General features: G+C 44.1%; 1 protein-coding gene across 1 annotated transcript in view; it reads right to left on the bottom strand.

Annotated features, from left to right (window-relative positions):
* Nucleotides 1–18,902: 18,902 nt before the first annotated feature.
* Nucleotides 18,903–27,699, bottom strand: part of CD82 (CD82 molecule) — a 41,505-nt gene continuing 32,708 nt past the window's right edge. The window contains exons 6-9 of the mRNA XM_075094284.1: nucleotides 22,797–22,904; nucleotides 20,328–20,519; nucleotides 19,957–20,040; nucleotides 18,903–19,444 (exon numbers count right to left, since the gene is read on the bottom strand). Coding sequence (XP_074950385.1) covers nucleotides 19,367–19,444; nucleotides 19,957–20,040; nucleotides 20,328–20,519; nucleotides 22,797–22,904 — 462 coding nt within the window. The 3' untranslated portion in view covers nucleotides 18,903–19,366. The remainder of the gene's footprint in view (nucleotides 19,445–19,956; nucleotides 20,041–20,327; nucleotides 20,520–22,796; nucleotides 22,905–27,699) is intronic.

A 27,699-nucleotide genomic window follows, 5' to 3' on the forward strand; every position in this document is an offset into this window, starting at 1 on the left:
AAAACTGTCCAGCTGAATCCTTGTCATTGCTCAGCCAAAACTTCAGGAGCATGCATCAGCACTGGTATCCAGACCCAGAATATTTGCTACTCCTATTACATCATGCAGGGAACAGACACTCAGAAGATGATGAAGCTAGCTGGTGTCACAGCCCCTTTAAGAGACTTGGATTCAGATAACCAACAAACTCAAAGTCAAGTAAGACTTGGAGATTAGCTCGTCTGTTACCTAGACACTGTTGTTGATGTGTTTCACATTCAAAACAATAAAAACTGAAACACTAAGCAGTCCAGCCAGATAGCAGATTTTTCACCCTAGACTGAAAAAAACCTAAGGGAGTCACAGAAAGAACTGAGAAATGAGTCAGAAATGAGAAGAGTTAGTTTTGTCAGTGGAAAAAATCCCACCTAATCCCTGCTCTAACAGTGCTTGGCTCTAGCTTGCTGCTAGAGCAAAGCAGTGCTAAGAATTTAATCTTCTGGTGAATAATAGCTCCGTGCAAACTCTGATTCCAAGGCTGGTGAAGTAACACATTATAGCAAAAGGAAAATGGACTAGAATAACAAGAGAAGGAAAACAAATAGTCCTATCTCACTCAACACCACCAGAGACTATAAAAGAAGGGAAGAGGGTTCTCCTGAGCTTGGTACATCCTTCTACAGCGGGAAGGTCACAGGACAGCTTTTGAAAGTTACTGACCTGGAGGCCTTCCTGCTCTTTGAGGGCCACCCTTTCCACATTGTGTTATTCCAAAAAGCAGAGACCATGCCTCATAGTCAGCTTCAACCACCAAGTCAAGGTCAAGGTAGTAGCAAAGCAGTTAACATTTACTAGAAAAAAATGCTTAGCATTTTCAGAAGCTTCTTTGACTTGTGAGCGGAAAAGTTACATTAGTATGTTCACTGATGAAGAAAAACTACTGTCAAACATAGCCTAAAGGATTATTTTACCATTAATCATTAGATTTTATTGTAATCTGAATTAAAACCACACTGCTGGATTTCAAAGCACACAGGCTTTATCACTGAGTGGGGCTATCTGTAGTAGGGACCACAGGAACTGGAAAACAAGCCTTCAGATGTAAGGCTTATTCTATTAAATTATTTCAGCTTACAGAAGGGAAGTTTTAGAGGTGACATAATTGCTGAATATGGGGGTTTACACATAGAAAAGGATTTAATAGGAGGAAGAAGCAAGCAGGCAGGTGCGTCAGTCTTTCTGACAAAGACATAATGTAAGCCAAGAGTTGGAAGTTCAACAGGACAAATTCTGTCTTAGTTAAATTAGATGTTATTACTGGGCAGCTAGATCATAGCTGTGGAGGTCACCATCTTTTGGACTCTATGGCAAGAGTGTATATCTTTTTAAACCACACTATTTAGCTTCAGGGGAAAAAATGCAAAGGGTTCAAGCTGGCTACTTCCCTTGTGAAGTCAAGATACCTCTGTAACACATTCACCCTTCAGGAAAGGCAGTTAAGTTTGAAATAGGGCTCATCACAGAGCAGCGGTCTACAAGAATGCCTTTGGTTTGAGTGTCAGAGAGTGGTCCAGGGCCCAGTGCCCCACCCCCACCCTTGCACATGTGAGACAGCAGACCAACATCTTCATGCCACAAAGGTCTAGAAGGATATTATTATCAGTTAAGAATAACTTGTCTACTGCACGGGTCGTGTGTCTTCCTCTGAAGCATTTGGCAGTGGCTAGAGACAGCATACTAAAACAGAGAGCCTACTGGGCAGACACAGTCTGGCAGTTGCTGTATCCTTGGCACAGGCTGATCAGCACACAGGGTGTCCTCGGAGGTCTCCTATGCATGCATCGACCAGAGCTGACCCTATTTAATTTATGAGCTCTTCTGAGATCACAGCCTCATGTATTATGGCTCCAGGCTCTATTGAAATGAACTTTATTAAAATAAATTCCAGCTGCTTGGAAGGAGTTACAGAAGTGGCAAGAAGAAGGCAAACTCCTCCATTCCCTCACTCACTGAGAGCAGAAAAAACAAATAGTTACAGGAGACCAGGCAAAATTCAGCTGGCTCAATTGAAGGGGCATGAGAGAAAGATTTGGTCAAAGAATAAGCAATTTTGATAAAATGGGATGGGTACAAATGCTGAAGCAGCACTCACAGATAGGCAACGTACAGGACAAACTGGCCTCAAGCACAGAAGCAGAGGGACAAAGGGTCAGGAGGGCACTTGATAAAGCTTCTGACTGAAGGTGGGATGCATTTTAATACATCAGATTCATTTGCAAGGGGCCTTGAGTGCTTGTCCCTTTCCTGTTTTGTCTGTTCCCTGGTCTTTGGTCTGCTGTATTTCCTTCCCCAGGATGCCTGTGGGCTGTTAATGGAGAGTATTAGGGAGCAGCACCAGGATGTACCTCATTCTGCATGTTGTTGCCAGCAGCCTATATGTAGATTATTGTCTCTATTTGGTAGATGCTCTTGTTATCCTTGCTTGTCTCCGGCAGAATTTTGAAAGGATGACATTTCTAATGAAGTCTGGTGTTCTTGTCCAGCCACAACTAATCAGAATTATGGTTGACTAAGGATCTCAGAAGGAAAGCTTGACTTTTCTGTCCTTCCATGGGCCAGCAGTTAGGAGAATAGATCTAGACCCTAATAAAGCAGTAGAATTGCTCTCCTTGGTCATAGGGCTGCCAGGAAAAGTGCAGTTTCCAGAACTTGATGCTCAGACAGCTAATATAATGCTTAGTGGGGGTGGACCTGAACAAATGTGATTAGCTCTTGATTTAGGTGGGAACTAACCACGTGTTTACTTGTGAACTAGTTACATTTATAGGACCTACAAAAGCTGTAACATTCATCCCTCTTTCACCATCACATGCTGACTCTGTGCTCGCTTCAGTGATGTGGAGAACAGTGGCAAGGCAGAGCACCCACCACCCCCAGCTTATACATTATCACTGAAACTGCCTCTTGGATTTCTACTAGGAGTGCCTAAGCTTTCAGGAGTTAGGGAACTGAGACATTAGCAGTGCTTATATGACCTAGTCACCATCCCCATCTTTCTGCTTCCCAGCAACAAATTCTCATGGCTAAGAGTTTTCTCCAGTTTTAAACAACATAGCTATCAGCCTGCTTTCAGTAAGGAATTCTGGAGTCTCCTCACAGTCATTACTCAATAGTCCTTGAAATAGCTTTCCTGACCAGTGTCAGGCATCACAGACAACATGATTGATATTTTACCTGAGGTTCCTAGATCCAAGCCAACGATAGTGCAAAATTAAAAAAAAAAACAAAAACAAACAACAAACCAAACAAACAAAACAAAAAAAAACACCAAACAACACAACCTAGTAGTCTGGGATCTGTCAGTTTCAGTGAAGTGGAAACAGCGCATCTCTAATATAGTCAGCATAGTAAAAACATTTGCCATATAATTCTGTAAATAGGGATGATCTGCAGATCTTCAACAGTTTCATGGCAAGCACTGCCACTGTGGGAAGGATGTGACACCTCGGTAAAAGCAAGTTCTACTGAATGAGATGAGAACGTTCCAGTTCAGCAGTCATTTCACTTAATGTCAGCTCTATAGCAGAGGTTTAATGTGAATACTGTAGCTGAAAGCCATTATACTTTTCTCTCATGCTAGCATCAACCATTTTTGGCAAGGCCTGTTGAATGGAATCACTTGCAGAGCAAGCCAGAAATAGGGCCTGGGGAACAGACTCTTCAGATCACAAATGTTAAACCATGGAGATGGATTGGTGACAATGATGGAGATAGAGTGGAGAGAAAAGTTTCCACATACCATTTCTTCTCTCCCATCACCACCACAGATGTGGTTTACACCCCAACATATGTTTGCAATGAGCATAGCCCAAGACACATTCCAAATCTTACTCAAGAGTTGAAACTTTAAAGAAGCAGGGCAGGGTAACCATGTATGCCAAACATAATGGAGTTGCCCATGTTCAGTTTCTGCAGGCAATGGATAGAGAGATACAAATGGCCCTGAGTAGCACGTCTAATCTCTAAGTCTCTTCAGTGACTACTGAAGGGCTCAGCTCATAGTTTAGATTAGGTTTTCAACTGTGACTAGGCTACCAGTTTAGACACCTCAGGTATGTTCCCAAAGTTAGAGAGATGAAGCTTCCTTTGGGGAACACTTGGCTTTTGAAATAAGGTTCTTAAATGTTTCTTTGAATTTTATGGCTCCTTCCTTTCTTGCCCCTACCTCTGCCTCTCCCCCCACTAGCACTGAAGTCAGACCCCAAGGGAACCATTTTGGTTTATCAATTTTCACACAAACTCCCTGAGCATAAAAGAAAATGCCTCCTCATTCAGCTAAATCCAAAGTATGCCAGAATAAATGGTTGCTTAAGAGTGAATACAACATCAGGTCAGATCAGAAGTAAGGAAGCTAAATGTTACTAGCAAAAAAGAAATTAAATACAGCAAGAGGCTTACTGTGGGTCACAGAGTGTTCATATGGTATCTCATACAGTTCTTCTAAAAATTGAACTTAAATGTATACATTTAATGGAGAGGGTTTGGAAAAATAATTTTCTAAGTTTGATAGACTTGGAGACTTATAATTTCTTTAAAACTCCTGAAAAGATATTAAAGAAAAGCAGGAATACAAATACATGTACTAACACATTACTGTGGTAATATGTTAATTTAGGGAGTACCCATTAGGAGAATGAGACAGTTTATATAAATATGTAATTTTATTTATCATAAATGTTTCTGTACTAGCTTTAAAAGACAGCTAAATATTTCCAGGTACCTGGGACATAGGCTGAGGAATTTTATAGTGCTGTAAATGAAGAGGGAGCAGAAAGACAGGAGAAACACTTCAAATTTATATACCCAGTACTGAGACTTCAACTAAATACAGAGCAACAGAACAATGCTCCCAACCAGCCACAGTTCTGTCCCATGGAGACCTGGTAGGTAACACCTCTGACATCACTATGGAAATGTTAGCTGGGAAACAACCCATCAATTTTTAGCTTCAGTAGAATTTTTTCTCAATGGAGTAAGTGCAGTAACTAAGTAAAAAATTTGTGGAATGGGCTGAAAGTTGCAGGTCCATATCTTATTGGAGTTTGCGCCTATGTTCAAATGATTAGTTTTGGCAACTGAATTTAGAAATCTATAGCCTTAGTACTATGAATCTATTGCTGTTTTTATTTTTCTTCAATGAAAGAAAGGCTAGGAGCTGGGAAGGAAGCCTATAAATCTTAACATTAGAGAGGGGAAAGGATAAGGTGTTTTATATAAACACAAGGGCTAACAAGAAATTAGTTTTTTTAAAGATGAAGGGCAATGTGTGAAAGATTTCTTTTGAAGATTTTCAGTTACTAAAAAAAATAGAAAAAATCTGCATATCCCCTTCATTCTTTTCATTCCAGATTTTATTAATTTTCACAAAAAGTTGTAGGCATTTCAACAAGAAAAAAAGTTTCTTTTAAACAAAAATGTGATTGCAGATTATTGACAGAAAGAGAAGAAATGACAAAAGAAAGCAAGCATGTTTATCTCTTTGGAAGATGATATAACCTTTGAATTTTTCTGGGATGAGAAGAGTTTGGGAATCACCTCACTGTTAGATGAGGTATCTATCTGACCCAAACAGTCACACTCCGCTATGGATCACATGTGGGGAAAAGCACAGTCCCCATGGGGAAACAGCCAAGTAGAACAGTATGTGGCACAAGGCTGCTGAAGGGGTGATGGGGAGCAGCACTTGTAAATTACAAAAAAGCCTGGTATGAGTTGAAAGTAGTCTGAAAAGCTCCAACCTGCATGGGAAAGCACAAGAAATGGCAGCAGATACTCAACTGTTCTCATAAAACTTTCCATTGGCTATTTACAGTGATTCCTCCTATCCCTGGATGAGATGAAAAAAGTTGGAGACCTTCAAGGGGAGGGAAAAGAGAGATTCCTGCCAAAGCACCCCACTCCTGGATTTTTAATGAAGTCCACACCTTTGGATGTCCCAATTAAACCAGGTTCTCATCTCCTCTTGCTGAGAGGTACCCTGCATTCCCTGAGTAAAGCTGGGACAGCATTTAATGTAATATGCTGAAAGCTTATGGCTAGAGGTAAGTTTGAAGCTCTGAGAATCTCTCCCATGCCCTTGCATTTAGGAGGGAGCTGGTAAGCAGCAGGCTCTAGAAAGAACATGGATATTTTAGTTTGAAACCAGCCATCAAGGGATTCATAAACTCTCCGGTAACAGCAGGAGACAACAAATAGCACTCTAGGCTAATAGGGGCTGGGAGTGGCTTCAGAAGAGGATTGCCTTTTACCTTGGCAAGCACAAGGAAAACTCCCTCCCCCTCCTCTTTCCTTTAAACCCAAACAACCCCCCTTAGAGCATTTTGGAAAGGAACATTAGTGTACTAAGGCGACAAGGTGGTCTGCCACATGGGTCTGAGGAACTGGTTCCAAAAAAAAATCCTCATACACACAGATCACAGGAACTTGAACTCCTTCCATATCAAAGCAACTTCCTTAAAGGACATCGAAATTCATTCTGCTTTCCAAGGCCTAATGGAGACCTTCAAGGGAAGGGAAAAGAGAGATTCCAGCCAAATCACCCCACTTCCTGGATTTTTAAGAGATCAGAACATTTCAAGCTGCTAGCTATGCAACTAAACGTGTCCCATCAAATAATAATAATTTAAAATAATGTCTCAAATTAAATGTTGCATTTTATCCCATATAACAACACACTCCTCCAAGTCCCTAGTTTGAGAAGTGTTGAAGGCAGGAGAGTGTTGCGAGGCAGAAAGAAAAATTTCTAAAAGGATAAAACCTGCTAAAAGACAATGCAATGACATTTTTAAAAACAGAAACCTGATCTATCCTGAAGTACATCGTATCATCGGAATGAGGCAAGATCAAAAACAACCGTGAGTTATTACCTAGCGTGACTTTTGACTTCCAAGGAATGGAATCAGCACTTTGATACATTGTATGACTCATAAAAGAACAGTTTCAGGTCCTGACTGTAGGACAATGGTGACAGCAGGTTCAGCAGCTGATAATGCTGCAGCACCCCATCAAAGCTGTTCTGGTGCAGCTTCCACAAAAAGATCAGATCAGCTTTTGGCCAAGGTGAAACTTATAGGTAAGAATCAGATATTTCACAGGAATCATGTAGAAGCAGGCAGAAAGGGCTCTTTAATGGTTAAAGATGAGAAACGTGTGGGATTCTTGGACGAGATGCTAAGAATGCAGTTGAGACCAAGACCACCAAGAGGTTCCAGAAGGACCAATCTGACATCTTGGTCCTTCTGGAAATTGATACCATTAAGTTACTCAGAGAGAATTTTTCAGACATTAAGACTTACGTTGACACAAAGAGTATACTGAAGGTCTCACGAGGACTCTAGACTACCTGCGATCTCTCCTCTCAAGGGTAGTGTTAATGGTCCAAGTCTTCACCCAAATACTGCATATCCTCCAGAGCTCACTGATAAGTCCACTCTCCATTATTTCTTGATTTTAGTTTTAAACCTAGCCCAGTGACCACTCCCCACATTATGCCTCATCCATTTGCCAAGGCCTTCACCAGATTTTCTTAATACTACAAACCCTGAATAGATCACGAAAACCCCTTTTAATCCCCAGCTCTCCTGAATGCTGACCAACCCTAGCCTCACCTCAAGCTGTCCTGACTGGGACGTACACATCCATTGGCCCCTCTTAGAACCAGCTCTTATTCCTGCCCTGTAGACAAGGCAGGACAGAACAATAAATCTTAAATCCTGGCCTTGGCTCTGGTGGCAAGACACCAAGCAGTTCTGTTTAGGGTCCTGTCACCTGTGCTGAACTTCAAAGCAGTCCTACGACTCTGTGCTGTCACTAAAAGATCAAGTTAGGAATAAAGTTCCTCAACACTAAGCTGCATTCACAGACACATCCCAAAGGGTAGACACCAGCAGCATCCTAGGAAGTACCACCGCTTTGAGACCATTGGGCTTTAGTAGACCACAGTTTAGACTAGCATTAGGAGGTAGTAATAAACAGCTTTTACTGCAATAGCAGAAGGCTTGCAGATATAATGAGGCTGCTGTGGCAAAGACCTGGTGACTCCTGCTGAGCTTGCAGGGAGGCCTATTTCAGTGCTAAGTGAACTCCAGGGTTCAGATTGGATTGCTACTTCTTCTTCCAAAATATAAGCATCAGAGAGTTTCAGTCTGTCTCCTGCATGTAGGTTTCCAAACGTAAACTGTGACAGCCTGCCAGAAAGCTCCTCCAAGCCGTGATTACTTTCAGGGACACAGTGCCTCAGCAGCCTTTCATTAAAGTTAGAATTATGGATAGGAAATAACTAGGAGCTCCTTTTGTTGATGAATTCCAGAAATTTGCACAAGTAGACAAGAACTGTTGCAGCTAGGGCTCCTGGGCTTGTGCTTTATTTGTGGCTGAGCCTGCAACATTAAACTATCTTGAATACTGGAGGTATAGCTGGGGTTAGGCTTTGCTTTTGGAGAAGTAGTATGGGCCATGACCAGTTCTTATTATGCCCTCAAGGCTTGCAGAAGTAGAACAAGAAAAGAGCAGCATTCAAGGGTGTTATTTAGAAGACACAGGGTCTCAGCAGTTATGATGCAGTGTCAGGGTTTGCAAGAAAAATTAGGAGAATGTGAGTTGGTTTTACATACTGGAAGGCTTCCATGGATAGCTTAAAGAACTACACTCAGTAGGGTCCTATAGCTTGCAGTTACTTCACTGACACCATGCTGTGACTAAGCCTAGGCCTAGGCAGGAATCAGACTGAACTTCTGTCTCCCCTGACCAAGTAACAAAGTACTGATAGGAAGGTGACCACAGCTGCTGGTTATTCTCGGCACAGTCCTAAAGCTAACCCTAAATTTAGCTATATATTAATAAGAATTTCCACTACCAGATGTTTTCCTAAACTAGAACCTCCTCATGTGGCTAATAACTTTTATCTTGTTCATGTCTCATTTCATTCCCATGAACGAGAAGCTACTGAAGCTACAGAATCCTCTCAACACCAGCCTTCATCCATTCCTGAGGACTGGGCAAACTCCAGCTTCAGTGTTTCTTGCCCCAACCCTCACTGTACTAGTAACTAACTCCACACACACCAAACAAAACAAAACATAAAAAAAGCTTGACTCTTAGGCTTTGCATCCACAGTTTTCATTCATCACTGTACACGGGGCTCTTCAAACACTTCCTGCCCAAATTCTGGATAACCCTAAACCTGACACAGCATGCCGGGCTGCTGCCCTCAGCATGTCTCACGTCCCATGTCTCATGTCTCAAATCTTCCTTCTATGTCCCCTCTGGGGCTGACTGCAGCTCATCCTGCTGCCCTTCATGGTGAGACCACAGCTTGGCATTTCCTCAGCAAATCAACCTGCCTGGCCATGCTGGCTGGCTCCTCAGGGCAGTGGTGGACTCATGAGCGTTGCTCTGTGGGGGTCTCTTCCTGAGGCTCTGCCAGGCACACCTCCCTTGCAGGTGGGACATGCCCCTGCACCCTGCTCCTGTCACGTCCATGGCACCTCACAGAACAGGGAAGCAAGGCCTTGGTGCTGGCATGCTCATCCTTTCCTGCCTTGAGGAGGCAAGTAGTTCCCAGATGCACTGACGCTGCTGCCAGACAGGTCCCGCTTGGTTTATAGTGGGCGATGGCCCCGAGGTGGTGGTCTCGCCATTGCCTTACAAACCGCCTTGGGACATAAACTAGGTTTCCAATAAGAACACAAGTCACAGCTAAGCCCCTTTCTAAATAGTCATTCAGATTTGCTAGGGCAAATGGCTACGGCTAAATGCCTGGAAATGGATCCTTACCAGCTTCTCATCCTGCTCATTGCAGGGGCCTGCCCTCTGCTCCAGCTCCCTCCTGTCAGGGCAAACCCCATGCCACCTCCTTCTGTGCCAGCTGCCTCCCTCACCTCCAGGCCATGCACCAAGGGCTCCCCCCACTCCCCAGGCCACCCCCTCCCACTGCTGCCCCCTCACCTTCCAGAATCTTCTGGAGGCTTCCACACTACCCTGGCCCAGCTCCCATACCACCTCAATTCCACAGGTTCATACAGACCTGGCACCCTAGCACTGGTGCATTTCCACTTCAGAACAAGAAAACAAACAAAACCAGAAACAACAAAAAATCAAACCCTATAAACATGTATCAATGAAACACTGTTGTCAGCATGTCAGACATACAAGTTGCTGGGATGTTGCTTTTCAGAGTCACTGAAGTACAGTGATGTCGGCTTACAATACAGTTGTACCATTTACTAATTTTACACACTGCTTTGAGAAGTAACTTCTAGGGGCATTAAAAAAAAAACAACCAAAACAAAACAAAAACAAAAACCCCAAACCCACAAAACAAACACCAAAACCCCACCAAAACACTAAACAAAAAAACCCCATACCCAGCATGTCATGGTTTTAGCTCGGATAGAGTTATTATTTCTTCACTGCAGCTGCCATAGTGCTGTGCTTTGGACTTAGTATGAAAACAATGTTGATAACACACCAATGTTTTGGTTGTTGCTGGGTAGCACTTGTACTAGTCAAGGACTCTTCTAGCTTCCCATGCTCTGCCAGGTGCACAAGAAGCCAGAGGGGAGGGGGCACAGCTAAGAGAGTGGATTCAAACTGGCCAAAGGGGTATTCCATATCATGTAATGTCATGCCCCATATGTTAACTGGGAGGAGCTGGCTGGGGGAGGCAGGCAGCAATCACAGCTCAGGGATCAGCAGGATCGGTGGGTGGGTGGTAAGCAGTTGTATCGTTTGTGTTTCTGGTTTCTTCTCTTTTCCTTATATTGTTATTATCATAATCATCATTATTATCATTATCATTTTATTTTAATTATTAAACTGTTCTTATCTCAACCCACAAGTTTTTTTTCGTGCTTTTGCTCTTCCGATTCTCTCCCCCATCCCACAGGGGTGGGGGGAGTGAGCAAGCGGCTGCGTGGTGTTTAGTTGCCAACTGGGGCTGAACCACAACACAGCAGCAGCAGGCAGCCATAATTTCTGTGCATGTAGATTTCTGCCATAATTTAAGTATCACCTACTTTAGGTTTGATTTCATCATGGAGTTCCCTTTCCTCTCCCTATCCCCAGCTGAGCAAACATCCAATTAAACATTTGCAGTGGGAACAAAGCACAGCACTCAGATACACAGCACCACTGGCACCTCAGGTGGGATTTCACTTCAGGCTGTGATTTTCCAGCTATTTCCATGGTTTAAAACTTAACACTTCTTTCTTCCAAACACTGTGCACCAGCTACACAGTGTATAGTTAAAAAATAACTTGCCCAAGCAGAAGTTACATCTGCCTCTGTTTATTTAATAGGCCTCAATGGACTTTCCCACCTTCCATGATCTTGTCCAAACCCTCTTTGAACATACACAACATTAGTAGCATCGGCAGCATTTCACAGCATCTCCACCAGTCCATCCCCGCCTCACAGCACATGAAGAGGCATGTTAGCTTTCCACTGGGCAGCAACATGAAATTGGCAACACACCCGCTGCCATGCAGGCACTCAAGCCAAAGGCCCTGCAAACTGTACTCTGTTCCCAGGTTCCACGGTGATACATGGTGGTGCAGCCCCCACCCCACCCCAGCCCACTCTGCGATCCCAGCACAAGCCCTATTGTGTTATCTTAGTCCTAAGGACTTGGGTGCCAGGCAATCTCTGTCCACACCTGGGCCATCTGCTGCCTGACTCGTATACCAGAATTGTGGCCAGAGTGTAAAATATTGACCAAAGCCAATCATCTATATCCTATAAATAGCAATCCAAGAGGGAGACCCTTTGAGCTCTCTGGGACCACAGCAGGCTGTGTGACCCTGTACCTCCCCCTGGGCTGGGACACCTCTCAGGGTAGATTTTGCAAGGATTAAAGGATGGTCTGTTGATGATTTTGCAAGGACTCAAAGGCCTGATTTTGCGAGGTTTGGCGGCCATGCACTAAGGAATGACAGGACATAAAAGTGAGTAATTTATGAAACTCACAAAAAGGGAAATTTTATTTACAGGTTAACCTTGGTGGGTGTGTGGGTCAGTGTGTGTGTGCATGCGATTTGACTATATATATAATCCGTAATCACATAAACCGTTGACCAAGTCCAAGACTAAGATTGGGCCTAGCCGCAGCTAGACTTCTCTCTGAAAGAAGTTTAGAAAGCAAGGGGGTCTATTCTGAACCTCCTGACTCAACGGGAGGGTCCTCCTTAGCCCCTGCATCCACAGTCCCTCCAAATCATTCTAACTCAAGTATACCTCAATTTTCCTTTGTGCACTCCTTCCATGTAAGCAATGGAGCGAACCGTGCCATTTTCAATTCTTTAACTAAGTTGCTATGTTGATTGTAAAAAATTCCATCAAACTCTTAAATTGGCTGATGCTGTTAAGAATTACACAACCTAATATTGTGATCTTTCTCAAAAACATTAATAAATCTTAAATTGCTAAAGCTGTGTAACAAATCATATTCCCGACAATTTGGTGTAGTCAGCAGGATACACAAGGTTGTATTTGTGACAATTTGGTGTAGTCAGCCATATCCACAAACCTGCATTTGTGACAGGTTCCCATAATAGTTTTGAGGAAAGGAGGCCCACTGGTTTCTCCAGGCAGCTTCTCATACACCATGTGGAACTCAAGTGACAGGATGAGAGAAAACGGCCTCAAGTTGTGCTAGGGAAGGTTTAGATTGGATATTGGGAAAAATTTCTTCACTAAAATGTACCCATCTCTCCAGTCTATCTCACCTCACAAGTGTTTAGAATATAGTTTCATAATCCTATTTTTACCAAATCCAGGCTTTTTACATAATGTTTACTATGAGGCAACCACTAAGAATGCAGAAGAAAACCCTCCATCAGAAGTTAACCAACTATTTTCAGTCCTTTTTAAGCAAAAGGAAAAGCCCATATACAAAACACACCTTGTTTTATAGGAACCTACACCCTCTAGGGAAAAACTGTTTCATCAAAAGAATTCCCAACCAGCGCTAACCAGAGTTAGTTACAACATGGTATTAAGAAGACAACTTCTTTTCAAATACTTAAGAGCATCGTGAAACAACCTCTGCCAAAATTAAAGGTCTGCTCTCTACTGGGTTATTGTTCCATGCCGTCTGCAGACATCACTGCATGAGTTATACTATTCTGACATCATTTTGCACAGTCAGTGCCCAAAGCACATGCCTATACTATAATACAGTCTTGACAGGACCTCACCTAGTAAATCCTAAATAGTTTCCAGAAGCACTATGTAAAAAATACCCAGGAAGCATGCTGGGTAAGCAATTCAGATGATTGCATGCTCTGGGATTCTTTCTGTCTCTGAAGAGCTTCCATATGTCCAGTTTGTAACTCTAAGCAGGGCAAAAAGAAAAAGTTAGTCTGGCACACATTCCTCTGATATCCAGCACTGTCACAACTGTTGTTTTGAAGTTAGTTACCTGATGCCAGGGCAACCAGATCCAGAGAGAACTGCAGACCAAGAACTTCTAGGAGAATAGCTTGGCCAAGAAGAGACAACATGGAGAAGGCTTCAGCTTATGAACAGCAGGTAATGCTGGTAAAAGTCACACGATGGACAAGGTCTGCCACTATGGTGATGTAGTGAGGATCTGGGGTGCTGGAGGAGGTCTGAAGCAGTAGCATGATAGCCTCACATACGTGTAAACCAATAGTTCCTAGCCTGGTGAACACTCACAAAACAAAGAGCAATATCAAGATAACCCCCAAGCTGCTGCCATTGCTCAAAGAAACATTGTGAAGGAATGAGTTACCAACATCTGGAGCTTATAGGAAAGAAGGGAAATGTGCTCTATAGTTTCCTAGAGAGGGGGGCCTGTTGTGGTTACAGAAGTAGATTTCTATATTTTCTGCTTGACTCTGGATTTTTGTGGACAAACAAGTCATTAATGAACAGCATCATGAGGTGAGAAAGGTATAGGAAAGAAGACCCCCGAGAAATTTAATTCAAGCGTGTGCAAATACCAACCTTGGGGGCTAAAGCATAATTTTCACTCTCAGATTCCACACTTCTTAGAATATCTACACACTACTTGGAGCCTCACCCTTCTCTTAAACCCCTATTTTAAATAGGGTTTTATATTTATATGTATTTTTGCCTAGAGAACTGAGAATACCTTTTCTCCACATAAATACTATCCAATATTCCCCTAATCCCACCCAACAAGAGCCAAACAGCATATGCACACCCCCAGCCAATTATATTATTAGGAGCTTAGAAGGGAGAAACCAAAAAATTCATACCTATGAGAAGTAAGAACGTATGGCTAGGTTAAGACAATCTGCTTAGGAGAAGGTGATTTCCCATGTTTGGCAGAAGGTATTCTTGCCACAAGGCAAGAAATTGCATGTGCTTTACCAGCACATACCTGCTAGAAACTGCTTATAATGGCTAAAGCACACTTAGTAGCTTTACCAGGAACATTTTACTAATAGCTTTGGTTCACTAATAGCATAATTTTTGCTAGGGACCTTTTGCCGGCTTACAGGTATTTGAAGACTTCCACATTAGTCGATTTCACACTGACAAGGTTTTTAGTGTCAACCTAGCTTAAGATGTCATTCAGAAATCCTGGCTGCTAACTGAGGTTTATTCCTTGTAATAAAAGGCAAAGGCTAGAGCCAAGAGTCTCAGAGGCTAATGGGTTAGAGCCAGATCATGAATAATTGAACGTATATTCTCCATTTATGGCACTAAGTGGCAGCAACTGGCTGTGAAAATGCATTTGTGGGAATGCCAGGGTCCTGAGGCTTTTCAGCAATGAGCCCCTGTGGCTGCTTATCTTCACCTTCCCCGACTAAGTCACAGAGTCTGACACCACCACTTTCAGTCTGTTCTTTGGCAGCCAGAAATTAGGCCTTTTCTGAAAACTACTAAATTCAGCCTCAATTCCTGAGCAAAGCCAGCAGAGACCAGCCACACCACCACAAATGGGAGAGCTGCAAAGAAAAGAACAGCTGCCATATGTTTCACTGGAGTATGTGCTGTGCAGAAACCATCACAGAAAACAAGATGCATTGCAACCTATAGGCTTACCCATCCCCACTCTAACTAATGCAATCCCTCTTGCCTTTCCAGAAGGAAAAAACACCTCATGGGAAGAATTATAGCAGCTTCTGAGTTCCTCATGAGCACACAGAATGAGTGTTACCAGTTCATTACTAGGGGCCTTGCTTAAGGCCACTGGGAGGTCACCGCTATACTCTTGCAATATTATTGGCCTGGGACAGCTATGTAGCAGCTTATTGGTTACATACAAAATGCTTCCATGTGCTGAGCTACTGCAGAGGCTGGTGCTGTGGGTTTTGCTAGACAAACACTGCAGGTCCCAACAAGTCTGAGTGCTATTCTGATTTCTAGCTCCAGCAGCAAACCTCTACCTCTGGAGATGAGCTGGGAACCTGGCCCAGGGAACAGCAGCAGGTTTGTTGCTCTCTGAAAGTCTGAAGCATTTCTTCCTGGAATCCTGTTTTAGAACAGGTTTGTAAGGATGAAATACCCCCTCCTTCCCCCAGACTAACCACAGAAAGGAACCGAGGATGGAGGGAAACAGGAAGAGGAAGGGGACAAGGAAAGAAGCAGCAGGAAAAGCTCCTCATGCTATCTTAAACTTCCAGAGCTACTCAGGGCAGAAATCTTAGAAGCAAGCACAACCCATATACAGCAGTTGAAGACATGCAACAAAATATCCAACTGTGGGCTGCTCCAAGAAATGGAAGGGAAAATTATCCCTAAAATGCCAAGCATGCAGCACAAATCGTTTACAAGGAGAATACGTTTGTAATTACAAGTTATTTTAGCTACCCTGCTGCCAGGAGTAACTAGGAGCAGTGTCATCATCTTGTACCCCAGGGACCAGCTGATGCTGCTGTTACTGCAGCACCCAGGCTGAGCTTTCTTGGTGGAACACCTCCCTCCAGTGGCCAAAGGCAAGTGGTTTCCATAGAGCTCAGGCAGTTGAGGACCCAAGCTGGGGATAAGCAGCAGTCCTCACCTTCCCTCCTTTCTCCTTCCAGCTCCATGTCAGGCTGAAGGAGAACCAGTAGTGCCCTTCCCCACCTGGCAGTCATCTGGTCATGTTTGGCAGCTTTGCCATGAAGTGCAGCCCTGTAAGTTGTGAGGCCCTAGGAAAGCATTGTCACCTGATTAAAGCACGGTGCTCTGGGAAACCAACCGGAAAGAAGGGATATCCCATATGACCAAGAACAAAGCTCTCAAGCACAGCCCAAGACAGCCTAAAGAAACTGTACTCACAGATCATTGCACCCTACTCTGGGTGCAGGATCCATTTAAGCACTCTCACTCTGCACTCAGCCAGCTGGTCAGGGTAACTAAAGTCTTGACTTTAGTTTAGACTTTAGACCAGTTGCTACCATCATTTGCTAGTAGCACCCCAGCACTTTCTTCTCTGCAAACTTCACTCTTGTTACTTCAAACATGTATGAGCACTTAGGTCATTAGCCCCTAAAGAAACAACTCCAGACCCCATTAGCACACTAACATAGGTCATTCTAAGAGCAGCCATTTTAAATGGCCAGAAACACCACCATGGAGCAGGATCTGAAGGAATTTTGAGATGCAGCTCATATCCATTTCTTAACTGCTTAGCTGAGGAAAGCTGAAGAAGATTCATACAGTTGCTCTATTTCTCAAGAGCTTTTCAGAGTCAAGCCCAGTGTGTGGTGGCATAACCTACAAAAATGGCTACCTCAGCTTTGTTCCTCCTCACAGTGGCAGGGTAGGAGCTGAGAAACCTTTCTTTAAAATAGCAGCCTGGAGGCAGGACCCTACTGAAGGTGAGTAGGAAGAGGGAAAAATTATAAAGCTAAGCTAGCAATAGCTGTATGCACTGTGGGCACAGCAGCAAGCTTGTGTTTTGTCAGAAGTAGTCCCTGAGGCTTATGACTTCATACGGCACAGACTGTAAAGATCTGAAGCAACATCTCCAAATACAGGATATCACTTAGCTTAGGAGATAACAGGTAATTCAAAGGAGCTACCACTCAGTCAGCTCACCCTAGGAGAGACTTTCTTCATAAAACAAGGCAAAGTTTACTCTAGAATATAGCCTAGAAAAATTGTCACCTCTCTGCTGGACAGTATCTTCACAGTCCACACTGATCTCACACATGGGCCTCAACAGCTTTTGGCAGGTCCTTTGCCACCTTGAACAAAGATGGTGTCAGTGAATCGCATGTAAGCAGAAGGGGGTGGAGAGGAAACAAGGAGAAACCACTGCAATGCACAAGTTGTAGGCAGAGATACATTTTTTAGCAAAGTCTTTATTACAGAAATATTCACCCTCTAGAGTTTTATATCTGTACACACATATCTTCCAGTAGGAAGATGTTGCTAAAAGCAGACAAAAACAAAAAGAAAACCCAGCATGGGCTGGTTTTTACTTGCTGCTTGGCATGGGCAGCTGTAACTGAACAAGAATTTTACATATAAGAACACATTAGAGAACAGACGTTGTGCTACAAAAGCTAGCAAGCTTTACTGCTAAGAAGGGTGCCTTCTGCTATAGTAAAGGTCAGCTTGAAGGATCTGTGCAGGAGGGGGCAGGTGTCTCAAAATAGCAAAGCCTTATCAGACCTCCATAGAAAACAGCTGCCCAGTCATATCCACTCTCCCCAATCACTGCTGTGTCCAGAGATAAGGGCAAAGCAGGGACCCAACTGCTGGGGCCCTGATCCCCTGCATGAGCCTTTCTTCCCAGAAGGAGAACTGAGTAGGTAGTGAAGCCATCCCTTTGAACTGCTACTAGGGTTATCCCTATCAACCCCACCCCTGACAAGAGACCACCTCTGTAAGGCAAAGGCTCTCTCACAAAGTACCCTGTTATCAGGTCTCAGGCAAAGACCATCCACTTTTCTCTCATACAGCTTCCTACTGTCAAGGTGATTGCATACATGTGCAACTGCAGGAAAACTGTTGTGCCCAAGCCACTTCTGAGACTGAGGATTTGCACCCAGCTCCCTTATCTAAGAAGTTAGGAGAGTTTTTCCACATACATTTCCTACTTTCTTCTGCTCTATACCAGCTGCTGGCCGCTAGCTGAACAGAGCTAATAGCCCAGCCATTAAGTACAGAAACCACCCAGCCTGCAAGCTGCAGAACCAGCTACATATCTGCTGCAGTGCTTACACTCCAGACAGCTCAGGATGCAACCATGGATCCAGACCACAGTGGAGTCAGAAGACTGGACAACTGAAATAAAAGCAGCTTATCCTTGCATCCAAACTAAGGAACTTAAACCGGGTACCAGTTAACAGTGATGTCTCCAATATACAGCATCAGCAATCCAGTCAGATCCCTCCACATTCATAATTAAAAACCACAGCTGCTCATAAAGGGGACGGGGAAGAATCAAGTTAATCATAAGCTCTATAAAAGTTGGCAACCCAAGAATGCAACCAGCAGAGCCAGCCTGGGGCTGAGTCCATACTCTGAAGCAGTCTCTGAAGTACCTCCAAGCTGACAGGAGCCAGAAAAGCTGGTTCTAGAAGAGGACAAGGTGAAGAGGCAAGTGGGAGAAACACATAGGTGTCAAGTCCAGAACCCAAGAGACCCATTCCAGAAGCAGCTGAGCACCACCACCACAGTCTGCCAGGCCACACTAGGAATAGGTAGGCTTGGATCCCTCCCCGTGGCTTCTCATCATGCTCAAAGGGAAGAGCTTCACCGAAGGCAAGGCAAAGCTGACTCCAGAAGCAGGAGAAGCTAGTATGAGGGTAGTGCTCGATATTTCAGATGAGAGCCTAGGCTGGAAGATGCATAGTAGGAGCCAGATCACGTTAACTGCAACGGAGGAGAAGGCCTATAAAGCACAACTAGTTACCACCACAAGTCAGTAAAGTAGGTGGAGCTACCAAAGCACTAAAATCTCAACAGCAATCCTGACTCACAAGACAGAGATGGGACTTCTGGGAGGGGTGGGGAGAAAGATATGTGGAAGGAGAACGAGGGGCAAGAGGGGTTATTGTATATTAGGCCCAGGGGGTTGCAAAATGGAGATGAATAGTATTGTTTAACATGGAGCAGGCAGCAAAAGCATTGTCCCCTCAGGTTAGTCGGTGTCTCATGTGATACAAGACAGTTAAGTTCTGCTTCTTGAAGTAGAAGTAATCCAGAGGCAGGATGTAGGTGGCCCAAGGACCCTATTGCCAGAAGATCAGGCTGTATTGCAGCTCTAACAGTTCTTAGCAGAGTGGTATCAGAAATGGGATGTCACAGGAATAATGGTCAACGGTTGGACAGTCTGGGTGTGAGGCAGGAATGTTCTGTTTGCTCTTTTTTCTGTGGTGCCGTAGCTCCGGACTCAGCCAACTCAAGACTTGGGCACTTTGGTGTAGTCTTCGCTGTGTATGTTCTTGCAGAGTGAAATGGACAGTATCATTCCCAGCAGCTGGAATAAGTAATGAAGAATGGGAACACAATCAGAAACCAGACAGATAAGGTGGGAAGAAAGGGTGGTACAGGGGAGAATACAGTGGTCTCCTTTTAATGTCACCACACAGGTGAACAAAGCTGGTCCCCAATGCAAGGAAAATGCACTAATTAGGATGAAAAAAATATCTTCCTGCAAAAAGATGTGCCTTCATCTGGCATCTACATTACAGGCTTTTTAAAGCAAAAAGTGGGATCTCACTAGTGGGATGTTGCTTGTCTCATTCCTCTTGGTTATGCACATACAGTGAATTGCCAAGTGTCAGACACAGCAGCAGGAACCACAAGTAGATAAGGCTTTATTCAATTTTTAATCCAGCCAATGAAAGCAGCAGTTCAAAGCTCCAGGTAGACACAATCAAGAGCTACAGCTGAACTCTGCCATTAAACCAGGTGTCTATTACTTGAAAAAAATAGAATTACCTTTAAAAGAGTCTGCACGGTAAGACAGTATATGTTCACATCACTTACCTCTATAACAGCCACACCGGTGCAGACCCCAAGAATGACACCGAGGTTGTCCTTCAACCACTTCTCTACTCCATCCATGCATCCCTATGGAGAAAACATTGTCACAACAGAAAGAAGCATGAATCTAAGTATCTCAGGACTGAAAATCCATAACACATCTCCTTGCGCATGCAGAGATTATCCTAGTTACATGCTATACCAAGTTTCACAGTAGCTGCATAGTAGGTAGGATCCCTGTCCTACCTTGCTCAAGTTTCCACAGATACTTCAAGCAATACTGACATGAAAAAAGTGCTCAGAATAATTCCTAGAGGAACAAAGACAATGCAACTTCAGTGGAAGCTTCACAGGGTACAGACATACCCACTCACCTGCTTATGAACAGGCCAGTCAGCATCTGTTGCAGTGCTGTTGATAGGGACATCCAGATTACAGAAACGGCTATCTGCCTGAAAGCCCTTGGAGCTATTGAAGCAGGAGCAGGGATATACAGTCACACTTTCGTTGATAATAATCTTATTTTTTTCCCAGTCCTTTGCTCCAGTCCAGCCACAGCAGGCAATCTAATAAGCAGAGAGACATCATCATGGTCTTACACTTTGCATTGCTAACATACTGCATGTGAAAACAAACAGGCAGTGGAAGTAGAACTACACAGGAGGTCTCCACGTAACAACAGCCAGGCCATACAGTTTGCATGAATTAATTACATTAGAACATCACCCTAGTTACCAGAAGATAACTTATCCATAAGGCCATGCAGAAGACAGAGGTGTTATTTCCTACCAAATAATCACTCTACAAACAAAACAAGAGTTAAAGGGCCGCTTCTAGCAGACTTTGAGCATAGTAGACTGGATTATGCACAGGCCATCCATAAAGTTCTAGCACACCAGTCATGCTAGACTATGAATCCTTCACAAGCCTTACTGCATGAAGCCTAGATACTCAAATTTCAGCAGGCCATGCAGCTTTACATCAATTTTACAGAGCATAATTCTGATTAGTTTTTGCAGACTAAATACTAGCAAACCTCATCTTATCTCCAGGTGACAATGCTAAACAGAAGTGAAAGTGCAAAACAGATGTTGCTGGTGAGTCAGCTGGAAGAGGACAGTTGTCCAGTGTGACACATTTGCGAGACACTTTCAGTCCGTCCAATTCATCATCATATGATGATGGTGAAGGAGATGCAAGGGACGCAAGATATTAATGCATTGACAAGACATCCTGTGTATTTAAAGATATACTATGTAGAATGACTACATAGTCTTCCACTAGTGATGCCATTTCCTTAGGTTTAAATGCTAAGACTTTATTTTTCTTTGAGAAGCACACTTTTTTTTTTTAATTGGCATGAAGCAGGGACTTTTCATTTTCTGATTCCCAACTGCAAGGTACCACTGATCTTAGCTGTGGCCCCGGGGGACACCAGCAGCCACCGCATGATGGCGTCAACATGCTGCTGAGCCCCAGTGATTCACAAGAAGTTTGCACCTGCCTGGCTGCAGTTGGGACTGGCTGGAAGATGGGATGAGAAAAGTTTTCCATTCGAAGAAACTTTTACATTCCTATACAGCCACGTGATACAACTGCAGTTGCTGGAGGGGAAACCACATCAGAAAGACCAGCAAAGACTATCTTATCGTAAGCCCGGATCCCAGTGCTTTCATGGTGGTATAGAGCAGAAGGGCTCTCAAACTGAGGTGGAAGTTTAGGGAAAATCCCCCCTGCTCAGAAAGGAAATGTAATGTTTCAGTCTGACATAACATATGTGAGAGCAGGGGTTAACAGTTGAACACCCACACCACGATGAGCATTTGGTTTCTAAACAAGTGTTGAAGATCCAGCCTCTAGAACTACCTCTGCCTCACAGAAGTTTGGACTTCAACTTCAAGACTGATCTATAGAACACCCACCCCCTTTCAAATATTCTAGTGTATGAGAGGAATTAGACTCCTAGCACTTGACTTCACCTCTACAAAACCTTCTTATTCTGTTCTTACATAAAAGAAAGGCTCGGGCAGGATCCTCTCTCCACAGTAGACTCAGCCTTCTTGAGTCCACTAGCAAGGAGATGTAACTACAGTGATAAAACCTAAATAAATCATTCTCCCTCCAAGGAGGGGAAATACTGCCGGTCACTGTTTTGCAGACCTAAGAACAGACAGAAGAAAAATGCTATTACTTGTATTTACTACACACCAGTCCCATGCCAGGCATGTATTTAACCACAACAGCCAGCCCACCCTCAAGCTTATGGTTTGGTAGTAAACAGCTATCATGACTCCAGGGTGCCTCAACACTGACCTAGTTGCTCAAGCACTGACCCTGATGCTAAAACAGAAACCATGTGCAGTTGGATGGCTCCCAAGAACGTTGACACTTGTAGAAGAGCCATCACAATAAGCAACATGCCCCAAGTAGTAAGGTGGAACGTGCTGCTGACTTGCCGGGCAACAAGCTAGGGACTTTACCTGCTAAAATACTATGCACTGTGGCTTTCACACATGCTAGTATTCTGGAGGCCCTGTAGACAAAGGGAAGTTTTGGGGTGCCATTTGATAGGCCAAATACATTAGGCTATGCAGCCAATACTAGCTAGTCGTAACAGCCAGCATGCAGGAATGGTTCAGGGTCTCACCTAGTAACAGCAAGCAAGACAGTTTTCTAGTATGCAGGCACCAAACCTCACAGGCAACTTTGCAGATCAGCCAGATCAATGTGCTACAGTATTGCCTCTTACAATCCCCATTTCCCTGTCCTCAGCCTAGTTTTATAGGCCATTTACTGCAGTGACAAATAGCACCATCTGCCTCTTGCTGCCATCCATGACTCACCTGTGTTTGCACATAGTCCCATGCATCTTCTAAGTTCCTCCCATCATCATCCAAAGTGCCGTAATTTTCAATCACACTTCCAACTATGTGGGACAACTCTCCTCTCAGCTGGCAAGGAAAAAAGGCAGGAAAGTTAGATTAGTTAATTCCTTGCAGGCTCTTCTTTGGGGCTTAGGGTACATAAACCCCTTCCCTATCAACTGTGTTAGTCCTGCTGTGGGTCCACTTTCCCCACAGCGGAGAAAAAACAGGGGCTCGGTGTCATGAGTGTGAAAACATTTTGCTTTGCTCTAGCCCCTGTGAATGAAAAAAAAGTGAAATGTGCAGTAGCTTCTGCTTAAACCTTCTCTAAAGGATCTAAAGGAAACAGTAATAGGTGCTTGGGCTACCACACTCCCACAATACAGCTATTTTTAAGTTACAGCAAAAAGACAGATAGAACCATGACTAAAATAATTGGAAAATGAGCATTTAATTAGCATACAAAGCAATGCTTAAAGGAAAAAAAGCAACCAGACAGTGACAAATCCCCCAGACTGAACTTCAAATACCTTACTCTACAGTCTTGTCTATGCTTTTGAGAAGAGGCAATAAATATGACTAACAGGGTGAAACACAGAATAGGTTTACCAAGATGAAGTCCCACTATGATGACCAGGTGGCATTTCTCCACCCTAGTTTTCAGTGTTGCATAGCCTGTTCCTGGTTAGAGGAAAGTTGTCCTAGAGAAAATTAGTTCATTCTAGGTCCCCGTTTCCTCCATCAATTTCTTAAGCTTATTTAGGAGATGGGAGACTGCTACTCGGGTTCCTCAGAAGGTGAGGCTTGGAATAAATTCCTTTGCTTATTGAGTACAACGTTATACTTGTTACAGTGTTGATGGGAAGCACATTTAATACCCAGGGAAGTTCAGACATCAGATCAAGCAGATCTGATCAGAACAGAAAGGGAGATAAATTTAACTCACAAGAAACCAAAGTTGTGGAGTCCTGGGCAAATAAGTGTTATAATGTATGGAGGGCAGCTGGAGATCTACCACAGAAAAACTTGGGATGCTCGGTGGCCATGAAACACAAACAAAAACCCCTATAGGCTCCAGTGGTCCAGAGTCAGAGAACAGAAGCAATCTTAGAAAAGATGGTTAGAAAATCTTAGAAAAATCCCAACAAGAGAGACAGGAAGATAGTAAAACAATTGTACGACGCACAAACTATATCTCTTCAGAAGTGTTATATGCAGCTTCAGTCACTCCAAAAAAAAAAAGCTAAGTGCAAGAAGTAACAAGTACAGATGAGGAGTTATATATAGCCTCAGTCTTGAGGGGAAGACAAGATAGCAGCTTTGCTCTGCAATGTAACAGCTGAAGCACCAGTACTTCCCAGCAAGTCCTTGCCCAGGCACATAGAAGGGCTATAAACCTGATGAGCAATGGAAACAGAACTGGGTATGGTAAGACACAGGCTGAACAACCGCTGCCTGCTCCTAACGAGCTAGAGGTGAAAGGTATGTGCAAGCTAAAGGACAACACTGCCTGAAGTACTCAAAGGTAACATATTCCTAACCTTGCACTGCAAGCAAGACTGTGGTCCAGAATCTCAGTCACTGCAGTTCATCTCCACCACTCAGGGAAGGTATGAGTCACTCTGCTCCTGTATGCAGCTGGGTTTTCCGACATACAGCTAGTGGAAACTTCCCTTTTTCACAAGGCCTCTCCACAGACTCCTACAACTGCTGCTTCAATATTAAGACAGGAAGTACTACAACTACCTAAACTGCTTGTTAACAGTCTTACCACAAAGCTTAGGTGTATCAAATCATCCCTTCACCCTCATTCATTATCGAGAGATATTTATAACACCTTTCAGTTTGATGAGGGGTGCAAGCTACCACCCAGTAGACTCATCTTCTTCCTCCAACCTCATTCTGAAGCTCTTCTCAGCCAGCCTGTACATGAGGACACCTATTATTGCTAGGGATAGACCCAGATCACAAAAGGTTGGAGAGAAGCATCATTAGACTGCTTGAGGGATGGTATAGTTACATCAGCCTGAACACTAGGATGCTCCCATCCCGTGTCTCACCTTTTTGTCTGTGGTGCTACAGCATATTTCAGATCAGTGGGAACAGTTCTTCCCTTTCCTTCTACTGCTAAATGTTACAAATGACCACGATAAACCCAGGGACACCTAACAAGAGGATGCAGTGCCTACTGTTAGAGAGAAGCTTCTCTACATCAGCAACTCTTCCTGGAAAAACTGCAGCTCAGCAAACTGGGATCAGCTATGTCAGGCCAGACAGATGAGAGGTGCATGACCTTTCTTCTCACCATGTCTAGCTCTTCCCCTTTTAATTACTCCATTTCCCCTTTTCCTTCCCTTCCAATCAAGGCAAGCTGACCTGGTTCTCACTAAGGAGATTGGCCTTGGCTACTGCCATAAGCCTATCTGTTACTGAACCTCTGAGTTCCACCCTCACCCCTCCCACACACTGCTGCTCCACATGCAGAGGGAGGGAGGGAAGGAGAGCTGGGTTTGCTGTCCTACCCTAGGCCCATCTGACCACTTAGCTATCAGGCCAGAGAGAACCTAGGGTTACTTCTGCAAGAATCCCAAGCAGTGCCTCTGTTCTCCATCCTAGGACCTCACCACAAGCAGACACAGGGCCTGAACTAGATGTCCCCAGTCACAGCTGCATAGGGAAGCTGTGTATCTGCTCTTCTACTCTCACACAAGAACAGGCAAGAAGCCTTACAAACAGCTCTGGTTTCAAATTGAGGCATTTAAATTAAAGAAAAACTCAGGCATTCTTAGGTGTTTCAGAAAATAATTGGAGAAAGGGCAAATATTATGGAAACAATAGCACAGTTCTAGAGAGCACACACACTCAGAGGCAGCTTGTTCACAAGTTTAACTGGCAAGGCAGCCCAAAGAGGAAACACAGGCACCTGCAGCTGAGCACCCTTCCGCACTCAGCAGAAAGTGGGTGACGAAAGAGCAACAAGCTGGAAAGGCATATTGAACGCTTAGACAGGCTTTCAAAATCCTCACCATCTTCACCCATTTAAGACCTGTCAGGACTCAGTACTGTGTGGAGCATGATTGCTCTAAGAAATCACTACCTTTGCTTTCTGGGCTCCTGCTGCTTCCCAGCTCTAGCTAGCCTGGTGTCAGAAGGTACAACCCCACCAGCCCATAACAAGGACATTCAAAGCCTAGGCACCTGTCGTGGTTTAACCCCAGCCAGTGACTAAGCCCTACAAAGCCACTCACTCACTCCCCCCTGGTGGGATGGGGGAGAGAATTGGAAGGGTAGAAGTGAGAAAACTCGTGGGTTGAGATAGAGACAGATTGATAGGTAAAGCAAGAGCCACACATGCAGGCAAATCAAGACGAGGAATTCATTCACTCCTTCCCATCAACAGGCAGGTGTTCAGCCATCTCCAGGAAAGCACAGCTCCATCACATGTAATAGTTACTTGGGAAGTCAAATGCCATCCCTCTGAACATCCCCCCTTTCTTTCTTCCCCCAGCTTTATGTGCTGAGTATGACACCATATGGTGTGGGATATCCCTTGGGTCTGCTGGGGTCAGCTGTCCCAGCTGTGTCCCCCTCACAGATTCTTGTGCATCCCCAGCCCACTCACTGGTGGGCTGGGGTGAGAAGCAGAAAAGGTCCTGCCTCTCTCTATGCAAGCACGGCTCAGCAATAACTAAAACATCTCTGTATTACCAACACTGTTTTTGGCACAAATCCAAAACATAGCCTCGTACAAGCTACTATGGAAAAAAATTAACTTTAGCCCAGTCAAAACCAGTACAGCACCAAAGCTGGACCACTGTCAGAAAGCAGCAGGGCTGCCAGTCTCCCCTTCACACAGGCTTACTGAAGAGGGAGCTGGGGAAAAGCTGAACACCATAGGCAAGAGCGTAGGTCTTTTGATTCCAGTCTCTGAATGAATCATCAAGGCTTCTTCCATTGTCAGACACCGTCAGTCATCTATCCTGTTCCCCCTATCCAAGACTCAAGCTAGATCCTTCCCCCAGCATTCACTAGCATCTAGCCTGCACAGGAAAATAGACTCAAAAAACCAGAAAGGGCTCTCACTGCCCGCCGCTCCCCCCCCCCAAGGCATTTCAGATTCTTAACCTAAGGCATAGTCCACAGCCCCAGGCAAGTTGCTGCTTGCAATCACACAGGCCTGTTTGCTGCAAACAATAGCTAGCAAGTAGGGCAATTCCAAAAAGACCATGCTCTCCTTCCCTCAAGGCATTTAGGGCCAAGCTGCAGAGAACTATATGAACTAGGCCAAGAGAGACCTTGCCCAGGCTCTCACATGTTTACGGGCTTGTGATCCACTAGATGTAGGTGAGTAGCAACATTCAGCTCACAAAGCAGAACGCCCTTTGCGCAGCATTTGTAACATTACTATTTTGTTGTCCCACAAAAAAACCCACACCACTACCCAGTTTCAGTCACCAACTCATGCAGGGAAATGGATGTTGCATCAATATTCTCCAGTAGAACCAGGCAATTCCTGTCTGAAGGGGCATTTCTCTAGCAATGCCAATGGGGAAGGCAAAGCAGCAGCCTTCCTGTCAGAGACTCAGTCTTTTAAAGTTACGCTAACTCTATTTCAGCATACTTTCATATGTCAGGGGTGGGGAAGGATTTGACACTGCAAAGGAACAGATATCCCAACAACAAAAAAATAAAGTGAATCTGTTCAGTAGCTACTAATCAAGAAAAGGGCAGGTAGAGAGGAGTACAACAATAATCCTGTCTACTCTCCTGCAGTGCAGAAATAAATACTTCAGTTACCAGAAGTGGAGGAGTGAGTGTCACCTTGCTGCATTCTGGACCCAAGATCCTTTCCTCCACTCTTGTTATTCCTTGTCTTATATTT

The sequence above is a fragment of the Phalacrocorax aristotelis genome, chromosome 5 (genome assembly GCF_949628215.1).
Source record: "Phalacrocorax aristotelis chromosome 5, bGulAri2.1, whole genome shotgun sequence".
Classification (NCBI taxonomy): domain Eukaryota; kingdom Metazoa; phylum Chordata; class Aves; order Suliformes; family Phalacrocoracidae; genus Phalacrocorax; species Phalacrocorax aristotelis.